Raw genomic sequence first — 17,747 nt, 5'->3', positions numbered from 1 at the left:
TGATGCTCTTCTGAAATAATTATTAGGTCACCAATTTCTAGGTGAAAAAGAACAGGTAATTGGATGGGAGTCTCATTACTCAACAACCTATAAAAATGAGACAAAGCTTAACATTCTTAATTTAACACGTTGTCAAAAATATAGAAATGAATAACAGGTTTTTCTATCTTGTTCATAGAATCCATAGCTCTACTTTAGAGCTATTTTAGGCCTATACATGTTCAAGAAAAAAAACCCTCTTCCAGTGACATGAAATACATTGTTCCCCCAGAAGAGACCACTTGCAGAAGCCATGCCGTGCCCTGCCTGACCTGCCGCTCCATCTGGCCCTGACACTCGCTCTTCAAGGCCTTGAGGAGCGCTTCCAGGCGCTGCACCTCCATGTTCCTGTCGTCGAGCTCCCGCCGCAGGTGGTCGATGGTGATGCTGTTGCCAGTGTCCCGGTCCCACAGGCGCTTATTCTGCTCCTTCTCCAGACTCAGCTCCTTCTCTCTTTTATGTAGATCAGCCTACAAGAAGTGAGGAATGCTTTTCCCCCCTAGTATTAAATAATTAAAATAAAACTCTTATTTTCCTTTTATTATCTTTGGAGTTTTTATGTGACTTGAGAAGCCTTTGATTTTGGAATCTGATTCCCTTTTAATGGCTTGCTTAAGAACAAATACTTCCTAGAAAAATAAGTTAATATTTTGCTTAGTTGTAATTTCTAGCATTATAAGTAAATCTCAATGAACTAAACCCAAAATAACATATAATGAAAAGGAAAATACAGTAGATTTTAAAAGTCCTCCTGTTTTTAGGTTTTAAATTTTCTAACAAAGGCATTATGTTTACATCAAGTGTGCTCCTGTAATAAAGAAATGCTCAAAAGCTCGAAGGAATAGCAATAGTAATTGGTTTACTGCTTCAGAAATGGCAGAATAGTGTCTGGTACTGGGATTGGAGTAGTGTTGGGCTGTGAATAGAATTATCTCCCTCTTCAGTCACTAAAAAATACACAGTGAGTGTTTACTGTTAGCAAAAACTCAAAAGAGAAACAAAGACACAGAGATCTTTAAACGACTTATCACCCGAAGACAAAGACAAGACACAGACACAAATAACTGGAAGTGGTTCTTCATTAAAGAAACAGAGCTAAGGAACAGCAGAGAGAAATCACTAAGGAGATCAAAATGCTTCAATAAGGCATCTGTGCTGGGCCATGAGAACAGCGTGGAGATGCAGAGATTCGGAAGAACGGACTGGAAAGGGGCATGTGTGGTTTGCTTGGAGCACTGGGTATGGAGACACAGAAAGGGCTAGAAAGGTAAGCTGGGGCCGGATAGTGAACAGTCTTGAATGGCAGGGAGTCTGACTTTATGGGTAAGGTAATTTCTGAGTTGAAGAGTGACACAATCAGAGTTATATTTTAGAAAGATGAATATGGCTGCACTTTACAGACTGGATTGAAGAGGGCAGAAACTGGAATTAGGGACCCTAGTATGGAGACATTGTCATTTTCCAGGTGTACTCATGGGCTAGGACAAAGGGGCAGTGGTGGTAAGAATGAAAAGGAGGGGACGGGTGAGGACCTGTAAGACATTTAATCTCCAAGATTTTCAAATCAGATATGAGGACACTGGGAAACACACAACAGGAGGGAAAGAAATGAAGGATTATCCCAAGGTCTGGAGCTTCTTACACACAGTTGCCAGCTCTACCTTTCGCACATGCTCATCAAGTCCCTTGTCGAGCCTGTGAAGGACGGCTTTACCAGCACAGAGAGCTATACCCTAGAATGGGGTCTGGTAGTAACAGAGAAATTTATTCCACTGTACCACTGATAGCACACAAAAGGGTACCAAACATTTCCTTTCCTAAATTTCTCAGCCTCTGGTACCTCTAACAGAGGGCAGAGATGGTTCACTATTATCAGAATCCCATTTTCTTTCTTTCTGAAAAAATTTTTACCTAAACTTCCATTCAAATTTTCCAAATACACTCATATGTTGCTTAATAACGGGGATACATTCTGAGAAACGTATCATTAGGTGATTTCGTCGTGGTGCAAACATCACAGAGTGCACTTACACAAACCTAGATAGTATAGCCTACTACACACCTAGGCTGTATGGTACTAATCTTACGGGACCACCGTCATATATGCAGTTCGTTGTTGACCGAAATGTCATTATGCAGTGCCTGACTGTACATAATTTGTATAAGTTTTGAATGTTATTTGGCTTTGAAATGAACGCTCAACACTACTTCAATTTAGCAGAATACAGTATCTAATTGGAAGACAATAGCTGTTTGAAGATCAGCTTCACCTAACTTTTAAGCCATAACAGTTCTGCTTAAGGAAAAAAACAGGTAAAGCATAGAATGTTATATTTTATATGCAAATTTTGAATAATATCTAGGAAATTCTATTGTGCATGCATGCACGAATACTTTGTAAAATTTGTAATTTTATAAATGAAACCAGTTTTGTGAAATATTTTGGTGAAAAACTTCCCCAAATTAATTTCATTCATTATTTTAAAGCATAGTCTTACCAACAGCTTTTGAAGCTGATCGTCCAAATTTCCAGATTCCTGACTGAACTGATCACGTTCTGTCCGTGCCTCAGTTAGCTCCGAGTTGGCAAGGACTAACTGCTTCTCCAGCTCTTCTATCTAAAAGGAAAGCACAAATCAAACAGTCTGACCATGTCAGTGGGTAACGTAAAATAAATATAGTCTTTGGAAAACAAAGGGTATTATTTTAGGGTCAAAAATAAAAGTTTATTGTGATGCATTCTGCAGTTTTCTAAACTTAAGATCTATGAAGAACTTCGCCAGGGAAATTAGTCAAAATGAACTATCTGGTACGGTTCGATGCAGGCATTGTCTGTAATGCTTCTCTCTCATTTTCACACTAAGATTTATCTTCTGTGAGTGTTCTGTAATTTGGTATTTTAGGAAGCTTGATGTGGCATAAACAACATTCTTCAGAGCCCACACAAATGAACTGTATTATACTTAGAAGAGCTATTTTGTTTCAGAATATCAGAGTTTCAATAATAAAAAGCCATTGAATATAAAAGGATGAATGGTAATATCAAGGTTTAGTTTAGTTTTAGATTATTACATAGTCACTATTTTGAAAGGATGAGTGAATTCAGATATATGTATTAGATACATTAATATATTCATATACACGTTATACATTCCAGTCCTTATTTTCTTCAACTATAAAATGGGGTAGGAGTACCAATTTTAAAAGATTGTTATAGGTATATTTTTCTCTCATGGACAGGGCAGCTGTTTGATCTGTGTGACTATGCACTTTCATGACGTATGCCAGAAGGCCCACCACTATTAACGGCAGTCCTATAGCTCTTAATGTGTAGGCTAAGAGGTTAACATCTCAGATGATGGAGACTCTGGGTTTGGATTTTGGCTTAGCCACACAAATTCATAATTTAGATACTGAGATATTAAAATACTGAGAACATGTTGATACTTAAGAGTTATATAGTGATACCTGATCTTTAATGTGATACCTACAATACCATCATCATCCACTTTCCACCAATAAGAACTCTTCCGCATAAATGCTACATATTCCTTCTTACTTCTAAGGCTTCTATTCAACAGGCTTCCAAATCTACTATGTCAAGAACAAAACTTCTTGATTTGTTTGGATGACAAATTGTGATGAAATCTTCTTAAAGAACATATGAGCAAAGCTAAGTTTTTCTTGATGACTCTATTTTCACCTGGACTAGGTTCATTTAAGATCTTCGTTTGTTAATTCAACATATACTTATTAATCACATTATATACACACACATATATGCAACTATCTCTTTAATAAATAAGAATACATAGAAATTATATGTATCTCTTTATCTACACATACGTATACGACTTAAGGGCTAACATAGGACTATCAAACAGTTTCACATTTACCTACAGAGTAATATCACAGCTCACAGGGATCAGAGTATAAATTTTAATATTTACATTGGCTATATTGTAAAACTGACTTTGTATTTGGTTGTATGTTATATATAAAAAATTATTTCACAAGTATTAAGATATACATAAAACGTTAGGTTACTAGATAGAAATGTCCTAATAGATTCTAGTAATCCTATAAAGAAGTACTCTCACTCTTGTGCTTTTCTGAGGGCATATATAGAACAAAGCTCCACAACAATTCAACCTCTATGGCACAAATAGCTTCCTAAGAAAAATGAATGAACAGTACAGTTGATATAATCTCTTCAGCTCTATTATTTTTGAGAAAAACTAAGTCAGCACAGACTTACTAAGGACATTAGGAATACTTAGGAAAAAACTCACCAACTTTTACTTTGGGCAGACAAACGTGATCAGAGAGGCAATATGATCAGACTAAGAGTCAAACACCTTAGGCTCTGATCCAGGTTCTGTCACATAACCTCACTGAGTCTCAATTTTTTTTCATCTATAGTTTGAAAAGAGTATTTTGAAAGAGTATTGAAAAGTGATCTTTCAAATTCCTTTCAATTCTGCTTCTAATACTTTTTTATATGAGAAGAACAGTATTAATAAAGTTGAAATTCTGTATTTTCCACCTGTCTTTGGAAACAAAACATGGTCAAAGAAATCACATTTTGAGTTATAAATTTAACAAGAACACTTTCAATTTGAGAAGTTGCATCATATGACTAAAAACATTTTCTACTCCTGGCCTGGCATAAAACCACTTCTATCTTTGAGCAAAGTATTTGTATATGTGCTTTAAAAGCTTAAATTAAGACTTGCTATTTTATGTCTGTTTTCATTTTTTAAAAAATTCTGGATGACCATTTGATAATATCAAACTTGATGGTAAAATCTATGAGACCAAAATTTAAAAAAGAAAAGAAAAAGAAAAGAGCCAAGTCTTATCTTTCCATCTAAGGTTATTAAGTATCAGAAGTTCCTCCAGACCCCTAGAGACATGTTGGTTTTGTAGTTGTCAGTACTGACTCAACTGCTATAGCTCTGCTTTTACCTTTCACTTTTTAGTGTAAAAATATGTAGATTAATTAACCAATCAAAAAAATAAATAGAGAGTGAAAGGGAAAACCATTGAAGTAGCAGCTGAGCTGATACAAACAGCTGTACAAAACACTATAAAGAAAAGCCTTTTAAAATGTCCAGAATAAATACTGACATCTGAGATATAGTAAAAGTTTTTTCTTTTTCTTTTCTTTTTAAATAGCAGCACTGGTTTTCCCTTTCACCATCTATGAATCAATTTCTGTTTTGGATCACTGGACAAATAAGTATTGGGATCTCATTCTTATCTGATAGTGATTTTAGAGATATTACCAATCACACCAAATTGTACCTCTTGTTTCCTGTGCTCAGAAAGACACAGATAGCAGATAGTAAGCAATGCTGCAGATCAGCACAGAGGTGCATTGGCAGAACTATGCAAAAAGGTTTGCACAGAATCTTCCTGCACAGAATACAGCTCCAGCCAGTGCTACTAAATCTTTACTTTTTGAGTATAAAATTCAGCCCCAAATGCTTTCAAAGTAGGAAAAATAAACATATAAACAAGAACACAGGATATTTTTGTTGTCAAAAAGCGAAAGTTAAGAGTAAAGCCAAATCTACAGAGCCAATAGTGACAGCTTCTACTCGTCCAAATTCGTAAAGGGGAATTCTGGAGGTTCTCCTAAAATGGAAAAAGAAGAATAGAAAAAAGCATTACGGTAAAACACTTTCGTAAGCTACAAAAGCTATGTCTAAAATTTTCCTTGAAACCCAATTTCTATTTTCATCAATCTGAAAATACTTTTGTTAATCTGAAGAGAAACAATGACCTCCTAAATGAGTTTTCTCTAAATTCATGCATTCTAGTTGGGAAAGTTTTGTTCAGACCTGTCATGTCATCAATTGTTTAAAATAATAAACACTTTTTTTCTGAAGGAGTGTGACCTTAGGAGAAAATACTAACACTGTTTCTCATAAAGTATGTTGATGTATAATAATATCAACACACTCTTATAAATTTCTTTTCACACAAAGCTTATTTTTAATCACAGCCTTTACGTATTATTTTCTTTGATTTTTTTCCTTATTGTTATTTGGACAGTATATACTAAAATGTGCACTGAAGCAGCAGAAAATAAAATAGATTTTAAAGTTTTAATAGGCTTTAGCAATGTAAAGTCAAAGTATATGAAAATGAAAGAAATGAAAAATCTGTGTTTTTTAGATTTTATATTCAACTCATTACAACAAAAACATTTCATAACAATAGACTTTTTCATGACTCCAAAATGAAATCCTTTTGTTAAATGGCTCGATCTTCCTTGCTCAGTTACACCATGTATTACTGCCATTTCAGGCCAGAGTATATTCAACTCTCTATGAACATGACAAGATAATTACCTCTCAGTGTTCCCCGACTAAGGGGAGTTACTATTAAGAGAGCCTAGTTAAGCATCAACCAGGTGCCAACTTGAACAGGTTCAAACTGCTGTATTATAAATCTCAATGATCTAGATTAAAATTAATTAAGCTGTTATATCCTCCCTTACTTCTATTAAACATTGTGTATTTGAGACTATCAAAATTCTTGGTGATCCACTGTTTACATTAGAGCACAATAAGATAATGATTCTAACAGCATATCTTTATGCATTATCATTTATCTATATAACCTCAAAACATTGATATAAAAAAGTTTGCACTCATTCATCTGGCTGCTTATACTTCTACAATGCCAAAGAGATAAATATTTATAAAAACTCAATCACTATTTTTGTATTCTCTAGATGGATGTTTCAGTATTTGTTAAAATTTCCTACCATGCCTAAATTTATAATTGATCAGCATGATGCTATGTATCAGACCATAAGCAAACTAGCAAATAATGGGTGATAGCTTATGAAGGCACAATTTTTCCAACTAATATTACAATGGAAAGCTATAGCAATTTCAAATTATGTAAGAAAACAGAGGTGAGTTGAGTTTTATTTAGCACTTTGTGGCTTTTCAAAGAGTTTGTCAATGAACAGTGAATATTTCATCTTTTCAGAATGGTTTGGGTAGTGATGAATATCAGTTATTGTGCTGGACTGTAACACAACAGCTCTCCTAGCTCCTCTCTCACTGTCAGATCACCAGCGCGCCCTTCCACCCACCTGCCAGCCTTCACCAGAGACGAGTGATAAAGCCTCCTTCCACCCTAGGCTGTACTGAAATCGTGACCATCCCGCAGGGCGAGATCAAGACCTTCTGTGTAGTCTTGGTCTGCCCAGAACAGGGTGGACATTCCTGCTGTCAATCTTCAGAGGAAAAGCTCATCCTGAGGAAAAAAAGCTAGAACACAAAAAGCAGACCTCGGAGAAGCAGAAAAGCAGAAATGTTTCTCTCCAGGCTTCTGTTTCTTGGGTTTAGCCCTTAGGCAGTGGAAGGTTCCTTAAAACTGCTCCTAGGGGACAGTGGTTGAAATGACCGTGACACAAACATTTAGGCTAAGAGCTAAGAAGGGTTTGGTAGGGTAGTGTTATTCAAACTGCAACCCACCAGTGAATCATGAATCATTTAGTGAGCATCAAAAATCAGCATCTGAAGAGAACAAAAAATAGCCAGTGTCATACATAAAGGGAGTAAAATTTGCTTCAGCTAGATGTGTGCACTAGATAATAAGGTAAACTATTTCCTACTGTGAGTAGTGATCAAAAATGTTGGAAAGCCACTGCTGTAGAGGATCCAAATCTCATAACTGAGATTACAGTGTTTCATGTTACTCTTTATTGTTTAGACTTTAGTAAAGCTATGTCTAAAATTTCCTTCTTATTTTAGCTGGGCCACAGGGAATAAGGTCAAGGTCTTACATTCCTTCTGTGCCCGAACTAGAGAACCGAGGAAGAACAGCCTCCTCCTGTGGCCAGCCCAGGGGTAACAGTGGTAATTCAATGAGGGGTGGCCCAAAGGAGGCCAAATGCCTGGAAAAATGAAAGCTGCAATATTCAACTGCTTCTTCCCATGTGAAGCTTTCTTCTCATACTGTTACTCTGTAGAATTGGGTTACTGTATAAAGAAAATCTGGTAGCTTCCTTATACTCTATTTCTTCCCAATCAGCTAAGATGTGAGAAATTGGCTAAAAGCAATGGTTAGAATTGTAGACTCTCTTACATGTAGGATAACTACATATGGAATTTATCTTCCAAACTGCGACACTTTAGAGATGAAAGGTGGTTTAACAAAACAGAACACTGGGATAGCAGGTGTAAACTGGGACTGTCTCACCAAATGGGCCTGTATGATCACCCTTCTCCTAGGGAACAAAGAACACAAGCCCCTCTGAAAGGTAGCTCTTCACTTGTTTTTTTAGGGTCTCTACTGTTTCATAAATGCTTGAAATGAACAGAAGCATAAGTTCTGGATAAATGATTGATAATGATAGTGAATAGCTCCCCTTTAGCTGTGGAAAGTGAGAGAACAAAAACGACAGAATCAAATGTTAATTAATATCTGGTTTTAAGAGGAATTGTGCGATGAGCCATGAAGATTTACCTTCCTAATTATTTTTATTTAGACCAGTCTTGAAGTTAATTCAGTTTGCTAGCCACACGATAATAATTGGGAGTTGAAGTAAGAGCTAGAAGGAAGGCCCCTAAAGTATTGAGTGGTAGGGAGAGACCAGCTGGTACCAAAGTATTTGCTAAAGCTAAGCTTTGTAAAAATAATTTAAATGGCCTTATTTTTAAATTTACTTTTAGAAACTTACCTGAAATATGCAACATTTTATCTGAGAATGAATTTGAGCAACAATTTAAATTAAAATTGTTTATAATTTAACATTTTGACATCCTCCTACTCCACCTTATAAACTGCTTTTAGTTTGAAATTATTACTTTGATTCATCATTTTCAAGTATTCCATTAAAAAGTATATAATTGGGGGGCTGGTCCCGTGGCTGAGTGGTTGGGTTCATGCACTCCACTTCGGTGGCCTGGGGTTCACCAGTTCAGATCCTGGGCACGGACTTACACACCACTCATCAGGCCAGGCCGTGGCAACATCCCACATAGAAGAATTAGAACGACCTACAGCTAGGATATACAACTATGTACTGCGGCTTTGGGAAGGAAAAAAAAAAAGAGGAGATTGGCAACAGATGTTAGCTCAAGGCCAATCTTCCTCACCAAAATAAAAAGTATATAATTGGTTCTGTGTATAATAGTCTCTGGAAGCAGAGCAGCAAAATCTAACCTCACCTTGTCTTCATACATCCTTTTGGCTTCCCTTAACTCAGAACGTAGCTGAGAAACAGTAGATTCCAGTTCACTTAGTTGACGCATATACATTGAATTTTGGTTTCTTGCTTGTTCTCTAAGAAGGGTTTAAAGGGAGAATAAAAACAAATGGCAAGCTAAGAATAAGTGTAATACCTAAGTGTTCTCCAGCTTTTAGATACTTCCACTCATTATTTTCTATGGCATTACTAGGCCAAAATTTTCCAAAATTGCTTCTTCAAAGCTTCAGTTCAAGAATGTTAACTGCTGAAGCTGGGTGATGTGTATATAGGAGTTCATTTGTACTATTTCCTCTCTACTTTTGTGCACAATTGAAAATGTTCATATAAAAAGTTTCAACACACAAGCTCAAATTATAAAATTATTTATATGCATATATATACATTTTATTTATGTATATTCATAACTCACACATATATATATAGTGCGGGTGTCTTTGATTTATCCTATCAGTTGAAATATGAACAATATTTAAAACATCTAATTCCAAGAGGCCCAAATACTTGCAATAAAACTTCTGATATGGTCATATATTATCATTTAAATAATCTTTGCTATTCATTTGAATGTTAGAAAAGTTTTACTTTCTTGTGGAATTATTAAGCAATTTTTAAAAAATTTTAGAGCAGAAAATTTAATTAAAATAATATCTCTAAAATGAAGATAAATGACTACCAATTTCAAACCAGCAGGACACACATACTGAATGATTTCCAGTTGACTCTGGATACTGTTGGCTTGGCTTCGAGCACTGCTAGCTTTTTCAGTAAGTCCTGTTACTTCAATTTCATGTTCATTTATTAACTGCTCAATCCTATAAAAAGAATGTGATGACTATTATTTGATACACAAGATTTTCCCTATGAATTATTTCAGAAATTAATAACTTTCAACACTCTTAAAGTAAGTATTTTCTTTTGGCTTTGAATATGCTACTCTTTTTATGAGAAGTGTCTAAGATAGGTCCAGAACCCTTTATCCAAATCCTTTGGGGGCCAGCTAGGTTTTGGAATTTAGATTTTCAAAAAAATCTTACAATGATGATAAATTACAAGCATTATATATTATATGACACTCCTAGGGAAGTGTCCTACAAGCCAAACATATTACTAATGCAACAACAGGTTTTTAAATATTCACACTAAACCATAAAGACGATAAATAGCTTTATATTAGCTCAGGTCAGGTTTTGCCAACAAATGAGTGACAAAGACTCTCTCCTTGACCAAACTTTAGGCAGGCTCCTCTGAGCCTCTACTAGGCTTTGACCTTGGCACCCTTCCTCCCTCGCCTCCCCAACTTTGGCCTGTCTTGCCCAGGCTTGGTAAGAATCCTGTTAAGTCAGTTTAGGAGAATCCCCCCACCCCGATGTCTCCTCTTAGTGATTTTCCATCCACTGACCCCCTGACCCTGCTCCTTGGCTATAAACCTCCACTTTCCTGGTTGTATTGGGAGTTGAGCCTGATCTCTCTTCCCTAATGCAAATTCCTACTGCAATAGTCTTGAATAAAGTCTTCCTTACCATTTTAACAACTGCCAGAATAATTTTTTCTTTAACATGAATTTGCCACAAACCTATGAAAAAAAATTCTGTGTTTCAGAGCTTTTTAGATTTTGGAATTGCTGATGAGGGACTGCGGATCTGACGTTTAGTTTCACTATGATTTCTATACAGTCACACATTGCTTAACGACAAGGATACGTTCTGAGAAATGCGTTGTCAGGCGATTTTGTCATTGTGCGAACATGATAGAGTGTACATACACAAACCTGGGCAGTATAGCCCACTACTCGCTGGGCTACAAGGTACTAATCTTATGGGACCACTGACACACACGTGGTTCATTGTTGGCTGAAACGTCATTATACAGCACATGACTATACTCCAGTCAGAAACCTACCTATCTTGATGTTGTTGAAGAAGTAGTTCTATTTTGCTCTGTGATTCAGATTTCAGTGCTTCAAGCTGATCCTCTACCTGGTTTCAAAAAAGAAATGTTGATTTAGGGACTGATGAATGTAAAGCTTGGAAAATTTAGACATTTTCCAACTAAAGGAATGCTTTAGAAAGATGCAAATAGAACAAGAAAATGAGATACCTCCTATCACTGTATTTCATTAAATCTTTTACTTTGGCTACACTCTCATGAAGCTATACAGGCAAACCAAGCTAATTCCCTTTATTTACTGAGAGATCATTGTGGAAGTAACTTCTGTCATTTTAGAGAACAAAAATGAAAACTTGGCTTACTTTCAAGAACTTAAAAAATTATACACCTAATACTATTCTCTTAATGAATTTTAATATAAAATTGAAGTAGTGTTCTCACCACTTACTGGAAATATCCTCCCTTTAAGATAAGAAATCTCTGTGTCTAATTCTCTCAGGATTTTACTAATGGCTGTGCCCAAGCTGCGGAAGTGGAGAGTGGCCATGCTGTCGTGTTCGTAGACTTTCTTGCCTGAAGTTTCTTCAAAGTCAACTAGGATTGACCGGATTTCTTGAAGCACTCCCTCATGACCAAGCATCGTCCTTCTTAGCTGCTCTATCTGGGTGGTGCTATCTCTCAGCATGTCCTCCTTAAGGCATTTGGCAGCTTCAAGTTCGTGAACCGTATTTTGAAGCTGATTTCTTAAGTCCTCCTGGGACTGACTCTCCCTTCGTCTATGAAGTAAATGAAAGAGAAGAAATAATACTGATAAAATTCATATTCACACAAGTAGCTTTATACTACAAAGAGTAAAACTTTAAAATAATTTCAGGTAACAAATCCCAACCTGATGTCAACCATGGCATCTCTCTCCATTTGCATCTCTTGAAGTTTTGTTTGCAAATCAATGACTGACTGCCTTAAGTAAAACTTTTGTTTCTCATGCAATTCATTGCTCTGAAAAAAATGCCATGCAAATTAGTCATTGCTAGAGGAACATATTTCCTTATAGCTAATAATTTCAAAAAAACTATATGTTATTATTTTTATGTGTACTTCCTTCCCCCTTCACCATAGTTCAGAGCTTAATTAACCAATTCACACCTAGATTACTGGAATACCTTAACTAGTCTCACCGTCTCAAGCTTGCCCTCTTCAATCTATTCTCTACTTTATAACCAAAACACTATTTCTAAAACAAATGTGACTTCTGGCTCAAGATAGAGATAGGAATAAGTTTTGTTCCTGAAAACAGGAGAATTGGTTAAAATTCTACATACAGAAAAGTAAACCCCCACTTCCAACCCACTTAAAATACTTGACAGCAGATAACCACCACCCAAAATCAAGGTGTTCTACTACAAAGAAATTCACTAAGATCTCTAAAATCAGGCACTGAGGGATCTCCCAGCATAACAACTGATGCCCATCTAATCATTGCAAAGCAGAGCCACCAAGTTCTGCTCATGAACAGAGAGCTTGCCATCATCTTTTTCATTGTTCATCCTTGAGTATGAACAAAAAAGCCCCAAACCACTAAACACTTGAAGGAAGATTGTTAAAAAAAACAAACCCAGAGACCAAGATGAAGCAGACAAGCAAACGTCCAGAAAAAAAGATCCAGAAATAAACTTAATGCAGCAATGGAAGAATACTTCCTAAAACTTCTATTTGCAGAGAAATCTGAAAGACATTACAGCCATAAAGTAAGAGGATACTATGCCAAAGAAGTGCTCAGGGGAGAAGAAAGAACTTGTCGAAATTAAAAATGTCTGCAAACTAAAAAGTTGCAATAGAAATTGTGGAAGTCAAGAAATGTCCCCCAAAAGCAGAAAAAGTAGACCAAAAAAACTGAAAGAAAAGGTAAGAGATTCAGAGGTTCAACCTAGGAGATAATATCTGACTATCAGGTGGTTCAGAAAGAGAGAAGTGGGAAAACTATCAAAGAAAAAACACAACTGAATTCCTTAAACCTGAAGGGCACAAATCTGCAGACCAAAAGGAGCCACTGAATCCCTAGCACATTGAGTAAAAAAACTAAAATCCACAACTAAGCACATTATGGTGAAATTTCAGAGATAAAGAGCAGACTCTAAAGCTTCCAAAGATGAATCTCAATTAAGTAAAAACATCTCTCTATAAAGGAACAAGAATCAGACAGACATCTACTTCTCAGCATTACTGAATGCAAGGGCACAATATTTTCAAAGGATTGAGATAATACGACTTTTTTTATCCAACTAAAGGCATTCTCAGAATGCCAAGATTCATAAAATGTATGTCCCATTTACTCTTTTTTAAGTTTCTAACGATGTGCTTTGACTACATGAAGTAGACCAAGAAAGAGGAAGACAGGAAACAGTGATTCCTGGAAATCATGGGTGCAACCAGGAAGGCAGTGATGGGAGTCTTAGGAAAATAGTTATACAACAGACCTAAGGAGAAACTCATCTAAACTGGGAAAAAAGACGGAAGACTCCTGAAGAGTCCTGGGTCAATGGAGAATTTGAGAGACAACCTATATGACAGTTTTCTTTTTTTTAAATGAGGATATGATGAAGGCAAATAGTATGAGGAAAATAAAAAGCATTAGGAACCACCAGAAAAACAAAATGTTACACAAGAAAGAAAATGTAATAGGATACCACCTGATTCTGCAATGAACAATGTTTATGTAGTCAATATAAGGTAAGTCCCTTTACCTTCACCTTTTATGGTCTAGATGAATGACTACAGTAGTCTGAACTTTGGATGGTAACAGTAGAAATGGAAAGAGCTGAGAAATATATATGAGGTACACCGGATGGACCTAGTGATAAAGTGGACGTCAGGGAAGAGGAAGAGGTATTAGGAATGAATCAGGTCTTTGCCTCGTGCAACTATGAAGGAATACCGGAGGAAGAGTAGGTTTGGGGGAAAGATCATGTAAACAGTTGGAAATGTTGAGTTTACAGAGCCTGGGAAACATTTCAAGTAGAAATATAAGTAAGTATGTGGGTATACTCACTGGTGTGAAGCTAAGATAAGAGGTCTGCACTAGAAATATAAGTTAAGCATTCACTGCTGCATAAATGGCAACAGAAGCCATGAGAATCACTAGGACTGTCTACGGAGGGTTTTGCTGGAACAAGAAACTGAAAAAGAACGAGCTCAAGGAAAATCAGGAGAGCATATTTCCATAAGAACTAGAAAGAGTGCTTCCGCTAGAAAAGAGTGCTTCAAGAAGAAAAGGATAGTCACCTGTGTCAAATGTTGTTGAAAAGTCAAGTAAGATAAGGAATGTAAAGCATAGATTGGATTTAGCATCACTGCTTACCCCTACTGTAGCACAGATCTCACTGTTACTAACATTTTCTATTTTAAATATCTCAGCCACAAGATTGTAAACGTGTACAGGGAAAGGACCATGTCTTTTCCATCTTTATATATCCAGTACATAGAACAATATCTGTTACATAGGAGGTTCATGCTAAATATTACAAGTACCCAAATAGGCCTGTTATTTATTTAACTGATTTAATACATATTTATTGGGAGTCAATCAAATGTCAGATACTCTGTCAGAGGATGGACATAGAAAGTGAATTAAGAGACCATTTCTTTCCCTCATTGGTACCTCTGTGCTTCATCCATCTATCTATCTATCCATCCATCCATCCATCCATCCATGTCTGTCCATCTGTCCGTCCATCCGTTCATCCATCTTTATTAGTGTACTTACCATAAGGTATTGTCACTATTTGTTTATATACTAGCTCTCCTTCAAGTCTATGGACTCTTTATGGATCCTATCTTATTCATCTTTGTATCCCCTACATTTAATTCAATAGTACATCATTTTCAGCACTTAATAAAGTTATAGTCTTTTTTCCTCAAAGTGTTCACACAGTCTCGTGAGGTAGAACAATGCCTTAATGAGTACAATAAAATGTACTAAATACTATAATAGACACGTGCACACAGGCTATATAGCGGAGAACACACCTAATGCTGTCTAGAGGAAAGGCTTTGGAGAAGGAAATGCTTAAGCTGAATTTTGATGGGTAATAAGAATTTGCCAGGCAGACAAGGTAAAGATGAAGAAATGGCCCGGGCAAAGGCATGAAGGTCTAGAATAGCATGGTACATGCAGGGAAGAGCAAGTAACTTGATATCCCTGGAATGGAGGGAACATATGGGGAACAGGTAGCAGATAAGGCTCAAATGTACAAGGGGAGGTTATATGATGAAGTGCCTCGTATCCGATGGTAAGTTTGACTTTTAGGCTGTAGACTACTGGGACCCAACATGCAACTGTAAAGCTGGCTATAGCCAGCTTGATTCTACGTACAGTCCTCTTGAAATTTTTAGCAAATAACTTCCATATACTATGTAGCTATCATGTATACACATGTATCTAAAAACTTATTCCTACCACTGCTTTGTATAGAAAAACCAGGTATTGTGATAGGAGAACAGCAGGCCTGAACCAATTATTAATCAAAATTACAGACGAATGTCATTAATTATAACATTTTGAGCTATTCAAATTTCATTAAAATTAACCATGAAACCAATGCATTATGACTAATTATTAACAAAAGAAAAATAGGTATGTAGACTTTTCATCAGTCCAATTTTTAATACTGAAATAGAAGGCATAGGCCAAATTAACAAGTTTAACCAGTTAAGTTTTTCTTCCAGGAAGTTTAGGTTCTATTCCAACGCAACGTGCTTCACTGTCATCCCAAAATGGCCTCAGGTACTAGAAGTAAAAATGCAACTCACTTCATTTAGTCTTCTCTGCAAATCTTTGACTTGATGGGAGTACTCTTCTAAAACACGTTCAATGTGCTCTTTTCCAGGGTAAGGGACGACTTTTCTATGAGAATCAAGTTCCACTTCATATTTAGGGAAAAAAGGAATTTGTGTCAATGTCCCAGCTGAAGCTGTGTTTTCAATTATTGTACCACGAATAGATGATATAAAAAATGGACTTGAACCTAAATATTAAAGAATTAATCAATTAATTAACTTATGAAATAACCTTGTGGCAAACATTATCCTAGATGATTCCCTTATTGAACCCTGAGGAGCCCGAGGCATCATGGGGAAAACAGACAAGAGAAAGATTGGTGAGAGCTCTGAGAGAGATGAGCACAAGGTAAAAAGGAGGATTAGGGAGGAGAAGGGATATTTGACAGTGTTCGAGTGACGCTTGAGCTGAATGAACTCTGAAGTATTGTTGAACAAGAATTAACTAGTATGGAGGACAGGAGAAGAGGAAGAGCATTCCAGGCAGTGGGAGCACCATAATTGTTGGTGAAGAGGCTTGAGAAAGCATGGCATATTCCAGGTGAAAGGAAAGTAGCAGCCAGATATGAGAATGAAAATATAAGTCAGATCATGAAGGGTCTTGTGGTCATGCCAAGGACTTCAGACTTCATCTTGAAAGCTCTGGGGACTCATTACTGGACTTGAAAGTAGGGGGGTATTATAACTAGGTTTGTGGTTTGAAAAGGCTCTCTGGCATCAGTGTGGAAAAGGCATTGGATGGGGAAAAAACTGAAGGTAGAGAATCTAAGTGGAAGAAAGCTTTCAACAATACAGGCAAGAAGTGGCAAGAGTCTGTCTTGGAGCAGAGGCAGTGGTGATAGATACAAGAGCATGGATTTGAGAAATATACGTGGTAAGTAAGAGAGACGGAGGTGTCAAAGATTTCTCGTGGGTTTTGAGCTTCAGCAACATCCAAGTAATGATGTTTGATTTGCAAATACTGTACACGGACTTGAAGTTCAGGAGCGTGTTTTGTTTCAGAGATAAGGATTCAGGAATCATCAGCATATGAGTTCCAGTGAATCTCTGGAGTCAATGGGATCACCTGGGGGCAGTGTAAAGAGTGAAAAGAGAAGAGGATTAAGAAGAGTACTCTGAGGAAATTCCGATATTTAAAGGGAAGACAAAGTAAGTGAAACCCAGTATGATTCACAGAAGACCCACAAAGATTTTAGAGAATTACAGTCAAGAAACACCACTGGCTTGGACTGAGGAACAGAGACAGTGTGAAATGAAGAGAAGCTTTTCTATAAGCAGGCTGAGAAAACCACTCAGCTGAAAACATATGCTACCTTTCATGCAAAAGGAAGGAGGACTCAAAATCAGACCCAACAGTCCAGAGGATAGAGCCAAGATATGAAAGTGGGTGGCTAGAGTAAAAGTCAAAATGATAATAACTAGAAAGGTCAAGAAGCTGTGGGTCTAAGATCTTAGACAGGTCATCCATGAGGACAATGATATTACCAGATGACAATGTGCCTGAGGAAGCAAAGACAACCCATGAGCTAAGTGCCAGTGCCCGTGATGAGTATGAGGAATATAGTGTAAGTGGGGAGGTGAGGAAGTGGGCAGGGCAGATGGGTATAGTGGGGCGGAAGTGACAATGGCATCTTAGGATGGGAAGAGCATCCTAAGAAGGAGAAGCTTGTCTACGGCCACACCACCCTGAACGCGCCCGATCTCGTCTGATCTCGGAAGCTAAGTAGGATAGGGCCTGGTTAGTATT

The 17,747-nt window shown here is 36.9% G+C and overlaps 1 protein-coding gene across 50 annotated transcripts in view; it reads right to left on the bottom strand.

Moving 5' to 3' along the window:
- CCDC158 (coiled-coil domain containing 158) overlaps positions 1–17,747 on the bottom strand; it is a 91,656-nt gene that overhangs the window by 58,268 nt on the left and 15,641 nt on the right. For 29 of the 50 annotated variants that reach the window (XR_011538660.1, XR_011538653.1, XR_011538656.1 and 26 more), the window contains 8 exons: positions 15,974–16,188; positions 12,054–12,163; positions 11,613–11,940; positions 11,177–11,253; positions 9,979–10,089; positions 9,237–9,351; positions 2,538–2,657; positions 312–509 (listed from right to left, as the gene is read on the bottom strand). Coding sequence is in view for 39 of the 50 variants with exons in the window: in XM_070614596.1 (XP_070470697.1) it covers positions 312–509; positions 2,538–2,657; positions 9,237–9,351; positions 9,979–10,089; positions 11,177–11,253; positions 11,613–11,940; positions 12,054–12,163; positions 15,974–16,188 (1,274 nt within the window). In the remaining 11 variants the exon portion in view is untranslated. The remainder of the gene's footprint in view (positions 1–311; positions 510–2,537; positions 2,658–9,236; positions 9,352–9,978; positions 10,090–11,176; positions 11,254–11,612; positions 11,941–12,053; positions 12,164–15,973; positions 16,189–17,747) is intronic. The other 21 variants (XR_011538663.1, XR_011538661.1, XR_011538662.1 and 18 more) reach the window with 3 other exon arrangements.

This window comes from Equus przewalskii, chromosome 3 (assembly GCF_037783145.1).
Source record: "Equus przewalskii isolate Varuska chromosome 3, EquPr2, whole genome shotgun sequence".
NCBI lineage: Eukaryota > Metazoa > Chordata > Mammalia > Perissodactyla > Equidae > Equus > Equus przewalskii.
The sequence above is the reverse complement of the archived record's forward strand: the minus strand, read 5'-3'. Positions and strand labels throughout refer to the sequence as shown.